The following is a 14,458-nucleotide window of genomic DNA, read 5'->3' as shown; positions in this document are numbered from 1 at the left end:
TTCTCTTGTCTCTGTAGTTCGTCTGCATGATTCCCGCGTATCGTATCGACTCAACCATACGATAGACGGCATAATATCTCTGGATCTGACCGAGCTCTTCCTCAATGCGTTTTTAATTCAGAATCCGCTCAGGACGAGACCTACAGCACGCATTCATCTCCGACAAGCCGACTGTAATCGTAGACCTATCCCCGCAGGTATTCAGATGGTAGTACAGCAGCTAAGACACAAATGTAGTTTCCAGTACGCGGGGCGGACATTCCTATTAGAGGCTGTAGCGTAGTGGAAAGATGGCGAGAGGCGGAAGCCTGCATACCCTCAACCAATCTGATTTTGTCACAAATCTGGCATCCGGCGCACTTCCTTTCCTTCGTTCTTTGCATGCTTTCTTAGTTTCTCGAGGATCGTGCTATTTTGCCACCGCGGAGGGGGAGTTCGTTTCTCGGTAGACCAGTAGTAGATATCCCAGTCAGGCTCGTCAAGCAGCTATGTAAGCGACGACGCTTAACACTTGCAAGGGTGGAGAGAAAAAATCGATAGACGTACTTTATCGAACTCGCGCAACTCCTCGACGCTCATCGCATCCAGCGTCTGCCTCGTCGCGAACGTGCTAAGAAGCAGATCCGTCTCTAGCGTCCCCCGCTTTCTCACCTGGTACAGCAAGCGGCTGCGCGTCTTCTCCGGAGTCTCCCCTGGTCGTGGTATAGGAGGGAATTCAGAGAGAACTGGCGACTCGGCGGCATCTTCTGGGGGAGCGGTTTGCTTGATGTGCTCGGGGGTGTTCGGCAGGACCCAGGGGTCGGCACGGCACGGAATGGACGTGAACAGCGATCTTGCTCCTAGTCGTGCGGAGGTTTTGCGAATAACAGGAAAGAGAGATTGCAACATTACTGTGGAAGGATTGCCTGAGTCTGACGGCTGGTGCGGTGGCGGCTTTGCAATCAGGGTATGTGCCGACTACATGCCGAACCCTAACCTTGGCCTCAACTTCTCTCAAAACACTGACATGGCGTCCGCAAAAGGCAGCATCGTCGGGAAAGACTTATGTGGCGAAACATACCACAAATCCGTGCTTACTGTATTAGCGAGCGCGTGGTTCGTGTACTGCGATACCTTTTCCCAATCCGAATCGTTTAAACCCACGGAATCGGCCATGGAAGGCGGCCGACTTGCGGGAAGCTTTATGATTCTTACTTCGCCATGATGCACCTTCAGATATATGTCATAATTCCCTCGAGAACCACGCATGCCGCAACAGTCCGTGGCGCCGCGGCCCAGTAAGTAACTTCTTCTGACAAAACGCTTTCTGCCCACTTTACATTGCCATCCGCTGTTATAGTGATTAAGCGCTCTATTCGAGTATAAATATCCCAGCGAGTCAATCTCATGACTAGCATCCTCAAGTCCTACGAAGAAAGAAACTGAACTATACCATGTCTGCGCCTAACACCGAAGCGTATCTCGCCCCCCTTGACGCCTCCAAGTCCTCCATCACCATTGGCATCGTAGGAGGCGGCATCGGCGGTGTAGTTACAGCCATAGCTCTAGGCAGGATTGGATATACCATCCACCTCTTTGAGCAAGCCCCGAAGTGCGTCAATTATGCGACTCCTTTGTTATTGGGAGATTAACATCCTCTGTAGGTTCGCAGAAATCGGCGCTGGCATAGCGTTGGGTCCCAAGTACGTTCCAGTACTTCTACTGGTGGCGCACTCTTCCTCATCCCGGAGCACTGATAAAACTTTGGGAAGTTCATTGCAAGCCCTCGAACGCCTTTCAAGTGATCTCAGCACGCCCATTCTTGCTAACTACGAGTCGGTCGCCACAATCGAGGAACATAACGGCCTGTGGTTCCGATTCACAAAGTGGGATACCCAGGAAGAGATTACGGAGGTGCGTCTATATCCTTAAATTTGCAGCGGACCTTGCTTTGTTGAGTGCGACATGACAGGTCAGGACCACTGGCAAGAACAGCTCTGTGCATCGGTACGTGTCTCCGTAAATAGTCAGCCTTCATATATGGGTAATAGTAGGTGATATGATCTAGAGCTCGTTTCTTGGAGTCACTTCTACCGCTCCTTCCTAAGACAGTGACCACCCACTTTGCTAGTAGAGTCAATAAGGTACTTGGCTGCTGAAGCTCTCACCTCATTTCGCTTCCTCACATTCTATTTTCATTCTTTAGGTCGAAAATCTCCCGGGTAACAAGGTCCTCATCCACACGACTCCGCCTCACCAGCCTCATCCGGACTACCCCTCCGAGACAACCGAATCTGGACGCACCTTCGAGGTTGACGTCTGTATCGGATGCGATGGTGTAAAGAGTGCCGTCAGAGGCAGTATTGGCCTCAGTCAGTTCTCTGCTCTATTCATTACTTTCATTATCCAGGTCTAACGTATGGTTACGACGTGACAACGCGAGTAGACGCAGTCGTCAGGTATACAGGTGCGCTTGACCCACTGGATCAGCATTATTGGACGAAAGGTATTGAGAATGGGCATTAGGGACGTATGCGTACCGCGGCCTATTGCCTCTTGATAAGGCTATTGAGAGGACGGGCGAAAGGGTCCGTGTGCCGAGGATGTGGCTTGGGCCGCAAAAGGTCAACCTATTCGCGCGAACCCCTCCCCCCCCCCCCGGCTCCCGTACTGTACTTCCCTGATAGATACTGATATCCCGTCTCCACAGCACATCTTGACCTTCCCGATCGAACAGGGCACCATCCTCAACCTGGTCGCCTTCGTATCTGACCGCACCGCCCCCGAGGACCAGCGCGTATGGAATTCGTGGGTCTCCCTGTTTTTTCTTCTATCTCATTATTGTTTTTCTGAACATTGAATCCTTTGCCTTGCAATAACGTAGCGGACCCTGGGTCGTACCCGTGACTAAGGACCAAATGAAGGCTGACTTCGCCGGATGGGACAAGGATGTCCTGGACTATCTAGACGTACGTCTCCCTTGCCTATGATGACTACAGACGACCAAAGATCCTGTCCGTCTGTAGTTAATTGAGAAACCGGAGCGCTGGGCCTTGCACGAGCTCGTCCCGCTCGACAAGTGGACCGTAGGGAGGGTCACCCTCCTTGGCGACTCCGTGCGTACCTTCTTTTTCCTTCATTCCCTCTAGTTGATGATGTTGACCCTCTCTTCCTATAGGCCCATGCGGTCAGTTTTCCTGCCAATTAATGCAAAAAACAGATCTTACTGTAACGGTTAGAGTCTTCCCCACAACGGCGCTGGTGCGGGCCAAGCCACTGAAGATGCATACATCCTCGCATCTCTGCTCCGGCTGCCGGGATGTACGGCTGAGAATATCGACAAGTTTTTACTGGCGTACGAGAAATTCCGCCTGCCCCGTGCGGCGAAGCAGCAGGTGTGGGCTCTCCGCACAGGCGAGGTACGCTGTCACTTGCCTTCCGCTCCTTTAAAGTTAAGGAAGTAATGTGAAAAACGGCGCAGGTGTATGAGATGGAGTCCCCTCTTGGCAACGACTGGGATAAGATCGGGGAGAACTTGCGGGAGCGATACAGGTGGATCTGGGAGCATGACTTGGAGGCGGACTTGAAGGAGGCTGTGGAGTGGTTGAAAGCAGAGGGTGTGGTGCATTAGACTTTACCGGGTGATGTTCACAATGTCAATATGTAGCAGTTCGGCAAAGGTCAAACTACCTATACTTCACCGAAGCAGAGCAATAAAAGCGTTAACGTTTGCTCAAGGAAAAATCAGATTAGGTGCTCGTGGCTGAAGTTCACTTCTCGCGGTGTGGATTCATACAGGCACATGCATCCGAGTTTTCTGGAAACCTTGGCGTTCAGGGCGCGCTAGCAACTGCTAGCAATGAAGGGCGACGATGGGCGGCAGGGCATCTATCAGCAAACACGATGGCATAGCCGCGACCGGATTGGTTGGCGCAGATGTCGCCGGCACTCAGGCTGTCGGTGTCGACGTCGACGCCGACGTCCAACAACACCGCCAGTGTCGGTCGATCCCGCCCATAAAACATGAAACCGGCAACAGGTACCCACGAAATTCCAGGAACCGGCGGTAAGTGGACGGCGGTACCGGAGATGCCAGTGATGCAGGGGGAGGCCTGGAACGGGCGATGAGGGGAACGTAGTGGACGCCATATCCAGTTCTCCTTCTCAGGCCAGGGAAGGGCGTCAAAGCGTTTGCGTGAGTCCAGCTCATCATCTTTTCCTCTTTGGTACCAATACCTCGCAGGATAGTGACAGTGTCGATCGTTGACGGTGAGCGCTTTCAGAATCATATAGGGTCCTCGCTCACGTCGGGGGGAAAGGCGCAATCAGCATTCAGAACTTGACCAGGCGTTTCATCCTTGACTGCCCATCGAACTTGTGAGCAATCTCTCAGCATCAGACAGCGTTCAAATCTGATGTAAATACACGAGCAGGACAGCTGGTGCTTGAGCGTCCCGCGACGAGCCCCGTCCACTCTTTCCACACCACGTTCTTTTGTATCGCACGCCGGTAATGTTCACGCCTCCCCCTTCCCCCCTCCCGTTCGCCCAACGGCCCCCGTTGGAGAGTGCGCCCTCGTCATCCTCTTCGTTAACCGTCCCGTCCCCGTCCCCATCCCCGTCCCCATCACCTCCGCCGACTCCCTCGCGATCGTCTTCACACCAGCACATCCCCTCGTGCAGCACCCACCATGCCAAGCTGAAGACCGCGCGCCGCACACGCTGGACGATCCTCCTCGTCCCCGCCGTCCTGATCCTCATCACCGCTTCCACCCGCTACCTCTCGCACCCCGCCGCGCTCGACGTCTTCTCCGGATACAGGCCGTCAGACTATGACAGCTGGGCGGACTCGCTCACAGATTGGAAGTTTCACGAGCACCGCACAGGGCACCAGCGGCGCGAACCCGAGCCGCAACAGGGACAGCAGGTGTCGTCGTTCAGCGCGTCCACTGCCGCCTCCGTCCCGTCCGCCGCGCTCTCGGGGTCGCTGTCCGCCAGCGTGGTGAGCAGCGGCAGCACGCCGACAAGCACGACGGTCGTGGCGAACGTGCCGACTGTCCCCGCGCAGACACCGGTGCTGCCGACGCCGTTCCCGCAGCCGTTTGACAACCTCGAGCAGAACTTTTCGACGCAGGGGTGCCAGGCGTTCTTCCTGAACATGCTGCAGGCGGAGGACTTTCGGTCGTGCCGGCCGTTCTCGCTGCTTTTGCAGAATTCGTACGCTTTCAGCGAGGTGCGTTTGGTCAGGGCGAGGTACTTGACAGTTCTCATCGTATCATTTTCGAACAGGCACAGGAGAACGTCACCGCGATGAATGCGATCATATGGGGCACGTGCAACACCACCATCGACGAGGAAACCTGTGCGGCCAACATGGCCTCGTATCTCGGCCAGCTAAAGTCCAATTGCTCGAAGGAGATTTCCAACAACTTTCAGGCGGTCATTGACGCCGTGACAGGCTTGGAGGCGTACACCCTCATGCGGACCGCGGCGTGCCAGACCGATGCGACGGCAAATACGTACTGCTTCATCGACGCCATCCGGAACACGAACCCGTCGGACTTGTATTTCTACAACCTGCCCCTGGGATACAAGGTGTCGAACAGCAGCACGCCGACATGCGATGCATGCACGAAGACGCTGTTGGGTCTGTACGACCAGGCAAGGGGCAATCTGACGGCGCTGCAGCAGAATTATGAGAGTGCGGCACAGTTTGCGCAGAAGACCTGCGGGTCGGACTACGTGGCGCTGGTCAATGGCGCGAAGCAGTTCCGTGGGACGGCGAGGGGGTACACGGCAGGCGTCGCTCTTCTGAGCGTCGCCGTCGTGATGTCTCTTTTATGACCGTTGGGAGTACCAGTCAGGTGAGACGCTTTGAAGTGCCTGGCCTCGTCCGTCCTTCATCTTGTGCTGATCTCTTTACGCTACGTTTCAGATTGGGTTGATGCTTGAACATTTGCGGCTGTTTATACCTTCACCTTCGTGTTCATTCTCGGGTTGCTTGTTTGATCGGACTGAACATCGCTCTGTATTCTAAACATTCTTCTCGGGCTGGAATAACGACTGCCCAGCCGTTCTTCGGGCCATACGCTTTACACTTCTCCGTAATATTCCCTTCCTTCCCCCCGTGTCTACCGTATTTATTTGCCTCCGCTTTCCTCGCTGATTCAGAATTCTCCTTACGTCCGTCGCTGTTGTTAGGAATACGTAGTGACAGCCATGCTCATCGACTCGTACATGCTTTCCACGTTCAAGTTGTCTGAATCTTGAGTTTTCGGGTGCCTGCGCTTCGACCGAGGAGCTCCGATGTGGACTTTGGATTGAAATGTGATCGATCGGTCTCGCTTGCGACGTCGACCTTATCTCCCCGGTCTCTCGTTTGAATCTCTCCGCCGGCAATGGGAGACGTTGGGTTGATTACGTTCTTTGTCCACGAGCCCTAGAACAACGACCGCTGAAGACAATAATACTACAGGTGATAATTCTCGCATGCGAGCCAACGCATCTTCTCCTACAACGGAGGAGAAAGAACGAAAACATAGATTCAGACGACTTCAGATGCCGACGGACACTCGGGAGGAGCGCTTCCGCGCAGCATCTCGTTATCTCAAGAGTCATCTAGCCGAGAAGCAAAGGCGCTCCGAGTCCTGTCGCTTGTGACTTCTGCAGTTACCTCTTCAGTTCTTCCTATCTTCCTTATGTTCATATTTATGGAGTTAGAGACTCCGTGCCTTGGTGTTGCTCCCTCTTCAAGTTTCTGCACCCCGGTCCCTCGTAACCGCGCGACATGGCCGACGTTTCCTCTGTCAAGAATGGGAAGAGCGTCTTCGACTCGATGTATCCAGGCTCGGAACAGGAAGGGGTTCATGATGAGACGGAGCGCTTGGGGTACAAGCAGGAGTTCAGAAGACACTTCTCCCTGCTCGCGCTGACAGCCATGGGGTCAGTTTGACGGTTTATGTTCGCTAGAAACTACTGCTGATGGGCTCGTAGGTACATGACACTAACGTAGGCCCCAGTAGTTCTCGAGATGATCACCGAGCTCAATGATGCCTAAACAACAGCCCTCCATCTGCCATCTTCCTTACGCTTGTAGCGCCACTGAACAGTGGCGGTCCACAGGCACTGTTTTGGGGATGTACGTTCATCTCGCATGTTCGTCTCGTTTGGTGGTGTAACTGATGGCTGTCTAACCAGGGATCATTGTCTGCACATTCACGATATTCGTCGCGTTCTCGTTAGGAGAGCTGTGCTCCGCATTCCCTTCAGCAGGTGGTCCGTCGTATTGGATCTATCGTATATCATCTCCGCGATGGAGGAGACAGCTATCCTACCTGACCGGGTGGTTGAACCTTGGTATGGTGTTGTACATCTCGGGCGAAATCCGTGGCTAATATCACTGTTCTTTCCCTCTACAGCGGGCCAATGGGCCTTTGGGGCGTCGGCTGTCTTTCAGTCCGCCTTCACCTTCACAGCTGCGGCATCACTATACCACCCAGAATACGTTGCCGCGCCTTGGCACCTCGTCCTAATATGTTTCTTCTGGCTCGCCCTGTCAGTCTTCGCGAACATCTTCGCAAATCAATACCTTGCTAAACTTAACACTATTCTACGTGAGCTCGCGGTATTCCTCTCTGATCCAGTTCGCTCACACTGACGTCCGTCCGCTGCGCAGTGGCCTTTAATATCTTGGGAGTTCTCACTTGTATCATCACCCTATTAGCAACCGTGCAACCGAAGCAGACCGCGGAATTTGCGTTCACAGCTTGTCAGCGCTCATATACCCGCTGTGCGCTCGAAATACTCACGTCGCTATCCTCCAGATATCAACAATACCGGATGGTCATCCCATGCGCTCGTCTTCATCTTGGGTCTGTTACAGAGCGCCTTTACTATGATCGGATATGATTCTGTAACCCACGTAAGTGACTCCTTCCGGGCCATTTGCGACTCTGAACACTCTACGAATTGCTCATCCGCAGATGTCTGAAGAAATGGTCGAGCCAGCCAAAAACGTCCCAAAAGCACTAATCGTGACAGTCCTCACGGGCACTCTCTCCGGCCTCGTCGTCATCATCCCCCTCCTCTTCTGCCTGACGCGCATCGACGATATCCTCGCGTCCGAAATCGGCTCGCCCTTCCTCGCGCTCGCCTATCTGAGCACGCACTCGCGGCCGGGCGGCATCGTCCTCGCGCTGCTGCCCACCTCGTGCGCGCTGCTCGCGTCGAACTCGATGCTCATGGCGACGTCGCGCACCGTGTACGCGTTCGCGCGCGACGGCGCGTTCCCGTTCCCGCGCGTGTTCCGGCGCGTCGACCAGCGGCGGCTGGTGCCCACCAACGCGCTGATTGTCTCTGCGCTCATCGAGGTCGTGATGCTGGTGCTGTACATCGGCTCGTCGACGCTGTTCTACACGATCATCTCGCTGGCGACTATCGGCTTCGACCTGGCGTACCTGCTGCCGATCGTCGCGCTGATGGTCAAGGGGCGGGAGTTGGACGAATCGCGGCCGTTCAAGTGAGTTTGTGTGTGTGTGTTAAGGCGGCGCTGCGAAAGTTGACAGGAATGTCCCCGCAGGCTGGGCCGCTGGGGGTGGCCCACGAACGTCGCCGCGTCGGTCTTCCTCGCGTTCATCAGCGCGACGATGCTGATACCGACCCTCAGCCCCGTCACCGCCTCGGTAAAGCCTGCATCCTTCCCGTCTCCCGTGACCCGTGCACTCACGCTTTGCGTCCCCGCAGAATATGAACTACACGTCGTGCATCCTGGTGTTCATCCTGCTCGTCGCGGGCGTGTTCTGGGTGTGCCAGGGCCGGCGGACGTTCGAGGGCCCGGACCTGCACCTGGTGGAGCCGGAGAAGCTCGGGAGCGGGGAGTTCGCTACGGCTGGTGGCGCGAAGAAGAGGGAGGAGGGGGAGGGCGTGCGTGTTGTTGTCCGGGGAGCTTGATGTATGTATGTCCCATGATTCAACGCGAGGCGTGCCAGTGTGCAATCTCGCTTCCTTCGAGGGAGAACGGCGTCCCCGACTCGCGGCGGCTTTCGTGCATGTCTACTCGGGCGCGGAGCCGTACCGCACGCCGGTCTGGTCCGAGCGATTTTTCTCGCGCCGCTGTCGGGATGGTTGAATAACAGCGTGTCTGACCACAATTGCGGTGAAAAGATGTGGTGTGCTCTAGATTCAGGGACAGCCTCGATTGCGACGTGCGTCCTTCAGCTGATTTTTGGGTAGGTTTCCTTTCTTCCCGTACCTACAGGTTAGAGGAGAGGACGGAGAGGATGCTGGTCTGGAATCGTCCCGGATACAAAGTACTGCGGGATATTCTGACCTCGCTATATGACTGTTGACAGTGCAGTTCACAGAGACGTTCGAATGCGCCGGAGGGACAGTTTGGCAAGGCATAGACAGACGTTCCAAGCACTTTCTGTACGTGGTACGATGGTAAGCTGTCGCTGCCGCGATGTAATTCACTCGCAGAGGTGCTTTCGCCCGTAATAATGCAAAACCAGCCCTCGTATATCGTACAACATAATAAAGTTACATGCCTCCAATGCTACATGATACACTTGTACGCAACCACATCATATCCTACAGGCCCCCTAGAACGTAACCAAAAGTCAATGCACCACCCCCCTCTGATGGTCCTTCCCCCGCCTCATCCCCACATCATGCATATCGCTCGCCTTCGTATACGGCCTTCCATCCCCCCTGTCCCTCTGCGGCGCGGGCTCCGCGATCTGGTGCGCGCGCCGAGGATTGAGCTGGAGGCGCTCCCCGTTCTCGTCGAACGCCGGGGCCGGGGTGCGCTCTTTAGGGATGACCGAGTGCCCGCCGTTGTGCTCCTGCGCGGGCGCGGCGAGCGGGGCGGCGCGCGGCTCGATGCGCGAGGCTTTGAGCGTCATGGTGCCGGCGTGCAGGGGGGCGTCGGGGATGTAGGCGGCTTGGCGGAGGCGGAATTGCCCTGGATTAAAATGGCGGTTAGTGGGTGGGGGAGGAGAGGGGAGGGGGAGACGTACAGGTGGGCCAGGCGCCGGGGTAGACGGGGTCGTTGCGCTCCTTGTTCATGTGCCGCCGGTGGAGGTTGAGGTAGAAGAGCCCGAGGCCGGCGGAGACGATGGCGATGCCGCCTGCGAGGACCTGTGCGCGGGTTATGAATTAGCATGGCGACGACTGAAGGAAAAGACAGACGCACCCTGCCTTGCTTGGGCGGCGCGCCGCGGGTGTTGACGGGGATGTAGTGGCTCATAGCGTATACTGATGGCAGTGGGAGGAGGTCAAGTTTGCTGAGAGCCGTCGAGCCTGCGAGCGGTTTATATCGCCTGCTCGGCGGGTGGCTGACTTGTGGCTCCCGCGAGCCGTCGACGGGGGTGGCTGGCGCATCCTCGGAATGACGGCGTCCGCGCTGGGATCGCAGGCCAGGATCGCGATCGTGGCTGCATTCAGTAGGTGCCTTTCTATTCCGGGATGGCTAAACGTGATTGGCTGCGAGCGGGAAGGGAGTACACACTATCCTCGACGTTGGTAAGACAGGCGGTTTACATCGCGCGGGATTACACGCGTTGTATGGATGGGATACATACATCCTTCACAGGTGCGGTCGTGTGGCTAGCGCGATTCACATCCCGCCCTGCTGACCCCCACGTCTTCGGCCGACTACGTCTTCTCTCCCTTCGGCGGCTCCTTCTCCCGTTCCTGGCTCCTCAGCGTCGCCGGGTTCTCCGCGGGCCCCGTCGGCGGCGCCTGCGCCTGCTGGATACGATACTCCCCTGCGCGTCCCATCAGCACCGTACCACCCAGTCCGAAAATGGTGGCACTCACACGTAGGCACCTGCCCGCCCGTGGACGGGTCGCGCTGCTCCTTGCTCTCCTGGTGCGACGCGAGCGAGTAGTAGAACGCGAGGCCGCCCGCAGCGACGACTGCAATGCCGCCCCATAGCGTCTGTAATACGTACAGGAGGGAGTTACGGGGGACGGGAAGCAGGGGAGACGCTGCGCACCTTGCTGCCCCCGCCGCGCCCGCGGGGCCCAGGGGGCACGGACTGCGTGCCAGTGCTGCCTGTGCCGCTCATGATTTCGCTCCGAGGTGAGTATATGCGTGTGCGGTTAGAGGATTAGTGGCAGGGTCGTCGGTGGTAGCGTATGCTCGTGCACTCCATGATCACATAGCTGTGGTATATAATGTAGTAGGAGTAAGTGTGGTGACGTCAGGCGCCAAGTCAGGCTTCAATGTCGTCGAATGACGTCCGGCTCCAGCGCGCGCTTTGCCTGTGGCGCTACGTTTGCCACTGATGAGCTCCAGTAAATCGATCCATACCATTATACGAGAAACCAATCTACGAGTCGACCCATGTACTTTTCGTGCGCATACGCCCCGTCCCGAACCCCATCCCGCACACCCAACCCAACCCCTCCGCTCAGCCCTATGAATCCCGCTTCCCGCCCCTGCTCCTCGCAATCCCCTCCGCGAGCCCCGGCGACGTGTTCACACCAGACGAGTTCTCCCCCGTCGCCGCGCTCACCGCAGCCGCTTCTTGCTGCGCGATGCGCTGCTGCCCTGCACCACGCAAAGTGTGAGCGTGCGTTCTCGATACACCTTCGCGACAACGAAAACAACGGGACGCAAGGGAAGGGGGTAGGGAGGAGACACGCACAGTCCAGCTTCTCCACCGGCCGGTCCCCGCTCACCGCCTGCGCCCGTCTCCTTGCGTCGATCCCCTTCTTCGCGTAGTAGAAGCTAGCGCCCGCGCCGAGCACCAGCACGCCCCAGCCCAGCGCCTGCCCATCGCACCGTCAGCACGACTAGGGACGGGAAGGGGAGGGGGCTTACCATACTTTGCGGGGTGTTCATGTTCGATGTCGATGGTAGGGGAGAGTGAGTTCGGGGGACGAGTGCCCGGAGGTGCCCGAGAGCACGTGACTGGACGCGGTAGTTACTGGGCACTCGAGTAGCTCGTCTCTAATAATGGCAAGTGTAGCGGCGACAGTGGATGACTCTCCGTAAGCATTTAGAGTCGTTTTCTATCCTAGATTCGACTCTAAATGCATCAGCCGAGATGCCGGCTTGTCACGCTCGCCAATTTTGATGGTGGTCGTCGAGTTGACGCAAACTTTATTTTGTCAAGGGGGTCCGACCCCCCTCTTCTAGGCTCGATACCAGCCACTTCGCAATTCAAGCTCCGCTCGTAATACTCGCTACACCGCGAAGCGGCTGGGAACTACGGTCGCCCTTTTGGCGGGATGCGCGTGACACGCGCCAACTATGAGTGGGACTTCGTGATTTGAGAGCCTCATAACTCAGAAAAATCATGCCTTGGGAGATTTACACCATTGTAGGTTTTGAAGGCCATAGATTCATTTGACATAGGTCAAATTTTGATGAATTTGGACTGACTCAAGGAGAAAATTCTCTTTTCTCACCTATTCCAGTCAACTCCATTCACTTCAAAAACATCATTGAACAATGTGTGCCAGAGACGATTTTGTACGTCTGAGGGGGCAAATTTTTCTAAGTCGGAGTCACGCTTGGCGGGGAAAGTTGTGACCCCGCTATGTGACTGTCCGTTGTCACCAGTCCGTTCGCAAGCTCACGCCTTCCATCACTCCGAAACCAAAAAAGGAAGGCGTGTGCATTGCGTACAGGACTGGTCGCGAGTCTACCCCTCTTCAGACAGGACCCCTGATTATCAGTATCGAGGCTTTGTGGAAACGCGGACAAAAGTTGGCCATCTGAGACCCCTCAGGCCTGATTTTTCGCAGACAAAGCGACCGATTTTGGGAGCCCAGCGGCCAACAGTTGGACTTACTTCGCCCTCCGATCAACACAACCAAACAACACCTAATGCGGTAGGTAAGTCAGGTGACCTCCCGCGCCGCCGGCGCCGCCTGAGGGCTTTCCCGCGTATAGCAGTCCTAAGTAAATAGTGACTACAAATGAGCTCTAGGGAGGAGAAATAAACTATTTAAAAAATTACTGCTCTACATCTAAGAGAAATGAGCGTGCTCTGATGGACTTTCGACAATGGAAGACAGAAAAAGATATATAAATGTAAAATGCCCCGCCGGGCCTTGAACTCTCGTCCACAACACAAATCACTAACACTTTAACCATTAGACTACGAAGGAATAAAGACTCGGCAGTATTTAGTAATTATGTATTGTACAGCAAGGCAAATTTACATTAGTGTAAAGGGTGCTTCTCAATTTGGTAGTCGACGCCGGAGGCCCGGATCACGTGATTTACCTGCCTGATATGGGCGTGTTTGGTCGTGTTTATCGGAGGGCGAAGTAGCAAAAGCGGCGGCCAACCCTTATTTTTCCCGCGGACATCACCTGCCCATTTTGGGCAGGATTTCTCGGCATACGCCGAGCGCGGGAAGATTTGAGCGTTACCCACGCCACAATTCCCAAATATGGAAGGCAAATCGAGCTGGCACCTGATTTTTCGCGGACAAAAGGGCGTAGAATCGGGAAATTTGGCGCGGACAAAGACGCTGAATTTTGGGCATCTAAAATAAAGCCTCGATACTGATTATCAGGGGTCCTCTTCAGACTCGCGCTCGCCTCTAAAGGCTCGCTTAGCCTCGGTAAACGTTCGCGTATCATGCCATCATATACTTGCCATCAGTACCTTCCGTGTTTAGCCACTTTCCTTCCTTACATAGTAAGCCGCCATCAATAGCGTGACTGAGGGCTTGTGGCGTTACGGATTCAGTGCGTCTTTGCTATTGCGCCCCCGCGTAAACATGACCAAATATTACCTTTTCGAGAAAAATATCATGTGACCTCCGACCCCTCCGGCCGCGTCACTAAAAATAACTGGACCCAGCCGTATTAAGTAAGCGCCATTTACATTGCCATCATATATTTTTAACGTGTAAGACATGCATTGCTTCTTTAGTGTAGTGGTTATGCGGCATGCATTTAGCACAGGACGTCTAAAGTTCAATTCCTACTGTGCACATTTTTGGATTTGTGCTTTTAGGGTTAGGGTTTATTACCTTTCCTTACTGTTGGCTTTTATATCTACCTTGTCAGCCACATGTATCACAGCTATATAGATTTCAATGAAAATTTATTTTGCTCCATCTATATGACCCTCTTAGTCCAGACTTGAAGATACTCTAAGTGGCCGGACACGCGCGCGGCGGCGGGAAGCCCGCGTTTGCCGGCATCACGTGATATTCTTCTGGATATGGTATATTTGTACGTGTTTGCACGGGGGCGCAGTAAAGCTACCTGATACAGTGCCTTGCATAAGAAACTGAACATCGCATTTCCGCGCGCGTTGTTTGTCCGCGCCAAATATACCCTTTTCGGGTATCGGCAAATGTGCGGCAAAGACCCATCGAGAGGGAGGGTAGCTAGGCATACAGGTGGGGGCAGAGTATAACGATTTACAGCCCTTAGTGTAGTTGTAGAATATACATTTCATGCATTCTCTGAAGCCTTTCGAGCCGTCTCGTGTCGTCTGCGAGTCCCTG

At 55.2% G+C, this 14,458-nt stretch overlaps 7 protein-coding genes across 7 annotated transcripts; 3 read left to right on the top strand and 4 right to left on the bottom strand.

The window, feature by feature from the left end:
* Window positions 1–79: 79 nt before the first annotated feature.
* On the bottom strand, window positions 80–963 carry GLOTRDRAFT_80364 (DUF339-domain-containing protein). The gene is made up of 3 exons (XM_007871166.1): window positions 547–963; window positions 317–486; window positions 80–262 (listed from the first exon to the last, which is right to left on the bottom strand). Exons 1-2 carry the CDS (start codon window positions 886–888, stop codon window positions 337–339), a joined length of 492 nt encoding a protein of 163 aa, XP_007869357.1. The 5' UTR covers window positions 889–963; the 3' UTR covers window positions 80–262; window positions 317–336.
* A 470-nt stretch (window positions 964–1,433) lies between these two features.
* Window positions 1,434–3,610, top strand: GLOTRDRAFT_95824 (FAD/NAD P-binding domain-containing protein; the record flags this gene model as incomplete). The annotated part of the gene is made up of 14 exons (XM_007871165.1): window positions 1,434–1,591; window positions 1,644–1,682; window positions 1,752–1,893; window positions 1,952–1,986; window positions 2,048–2,123; window positions 2,186–2,351; window positions 2,390–2,446; window positions 2,506–2,567; window positions 2,690–2,787; window positions 2,864–2,948; window positions 3,006–3,095; window positions 3,158–3,166; window positions 3,219–3,398; window positions 3,461–3,610. 14 exons carry the CDS (start codon window positions 1,434–1,436, stop codon window positions 3,608–3,610), a joined length of 1,347 nt encoding a protein of 448 aa, XP_007869356.1.
* Window positions 3,611–4,222: 612 nt separating this feature from the next.
* Window positions 4,223–6,207, top strand: GLOTRDRAFT_112188 (uncharacterized protein). Its single transcript, XM_007871164.1, has 5 exons — window positions 4,223–4,248; window positions 4,299–4,356; window positions 4,413–5,211; window positions 5,268–5,842; window positions 5,914–6,207. Exons 3-4 carry the CDS (start codon window positions 4,492–4,494, stop codon window positions 5,820–5,822), a joined length of 1,275 nt encoding a protein of 424 aa, XP_007869355.1. The 5' UTR covers window positions 4,223–4,248; window positions 4,299–4,356; window positions 4,413–4,491; the 3' UTR covers window positions 5,823–5,842; window positions 5,914–6,207.
* A 558-nt stretch (window positions 6,208–6,765) lies between these two features.
* Window positions 6,766–8,927, top strand: GLOTRDRAFT_140586 (amino acid transporter; the record flags this gene model as incomplete). The annotated part of the gene is made up of 10 exons (XM_007871163.1): window positions 6,766–6,920; window positions 6,972–6,986; window positions 7,043–7,116; window positions 7,176–7,334; window positions 7,397–7,591; window positions 7,654–7,746; window positions 7,802–7,899; window positions 7,961–8,496; window positions 8,557–8,659; window positions 8,721–8,927. The coding sequence occupies 10 exons, from the start codon at window positions 6,766–6,768 to the stop codon at window positions 8,925–8,927; spliced, it is 1,635 nt and encodes a 544-aa protein (XP_007869354.1).
* A 555-nt stretch (window positions 8,928–9,482) lies between these two features.
* GLOTRDRAFT_140585 (uncharacterized protein) lies at window positions 9,483–10,224 on the bottom strand (the record flags this gene model as incomplete). Its single annotated transcript, XM_007871162.1, has 3 exons — window positions 9,483–9,939; window positions 9,995–10,115; window positions 10,171–10,224. The coding sequence occupies 3 exons, from the start codon at window positions 10,222–10,224 to the stop codon at window positions 9,596–9,598; spliced, it is 519 nt and encodes a 172-aa protein (XP_007869353.1). The 3' UTR covers window positions 9,483–9,595.
* Window positions 10,225–10,340: 116 nt separating this feature from the next.
* On the bottom strand, window positions 10,341–11,047 carry GLOTRDRAFT_122840 (uncharacterized protein; the record flags this gene model as incomplete). The annotated part of the gene is made up of 4 exons (XM_007871161.1): window positions 10,341–10,484; window positions 10,559–10,744; window positions 10,797–10,917; window positions 10,976–11,047. The coding sequence occupies 3 exons, from the start codon at window positions 11,045–11,047 to the stop codon at window positions 10,632–10,634; spliced, it is 306 nt and encodes a 101-aa protein (XP_007869352.1). The 3' UTR covers window positions 10,341–10,484; window positions 10,559–10,631.
* Window positions 11,048–11,125: 78 nt separating this feature from the next.
* GLOTRDRAFT_140583 (uncharacterized protein) lies at window positions 11,126–11,853 on the bottom strand. The gene is made up of 3 exons (XM_007871160.1): window positions 11,806–11,853; window positions 11,630–11,753; window positions 11,126–11,532 (listed from the first exon to the last, which is right to left on the bottom strand). Exons 1-3 carry the CDS (start codon window positions 11,824–11,826, stop codon window positions 11,399–11,401), a joined length of 279 nt encoding a protein of 92 aa, XP_007869351.1. The 5' UTR covers window positions 11,827–11,853; the 3' UTR covers window positions 11,126–11,398.
* Window positions 11,854–14,458: the final 2,605 nt, after the last annotated feature.

The sequence above is a fragment of the Gloeophyllum trabeum genome, assembly GCF_000344685.1.
Source record: "Gloeophyllum trabeum ATCC 11539 unplaced genomic scaffold GLOTRscaffold_00013, whole genome shotgun sequence".
Classification (NCBI taxonomy): Eukaryota; Fungi; Basidiomycota; class Agaricomycetes; order Gloeophyllales; family Gloeophyllaceae; genus Gloeophyllum; species Gloeophyllum trabeum.
This window is presented reverse-complemented; position numbering and strand designations above follow the sequence as displayed.

Coding starts and splice junctions, on each gene's coding strand:
- GLOTRDRAFT_140583 (XM_007871160.1), bottom strand. CDS start 11,826: ATGAACACCCCGCAAAGTATG. Junction 11,754..11,805: donor TGAACACCCCGCAAAGTATG/GTAAGCCCCCTC, acceptor TGCGATGGGCAG/GCGCTGGGCTGGGGCGTGCT. Junction 11,533..11,629: donor GCCGGTGGAGAAGCTGGACT/GTGCGTGTCTCC, acceptor TGCGTGGTGCAG/GGCAGCAGCGCATCGCGCAG.
- GLOTRDRAFT_80364 (XM_007871166.1), bottom strand. CDS start 888: ATGTTGCAATCTCTCTTTCCTGTTATTCGCAAAACCTCCGCACGACTA. Junction 487..546: donor AGTTGCGCGAGTTCGATAAA/GTACGTCTATCG, acceptor TCGCTTACATAG/CTGCTTGACGAGCCTGACTG.
- GLOTRDRAFT_112188 (XM_007871164.1), top strand. CDS start 4,492: ATGTTCACGCCTCCCCCTTCCCCCCTCCCGTTCGCCCAACGGCCCCCG. Junction 5,212..5,267: donor ATTCGTACGCTTTCAGCGAG/GTGCGTTTGGTC, acceptor ATTTTCGAACAG/GCACAGGAGAACGTCACCGC.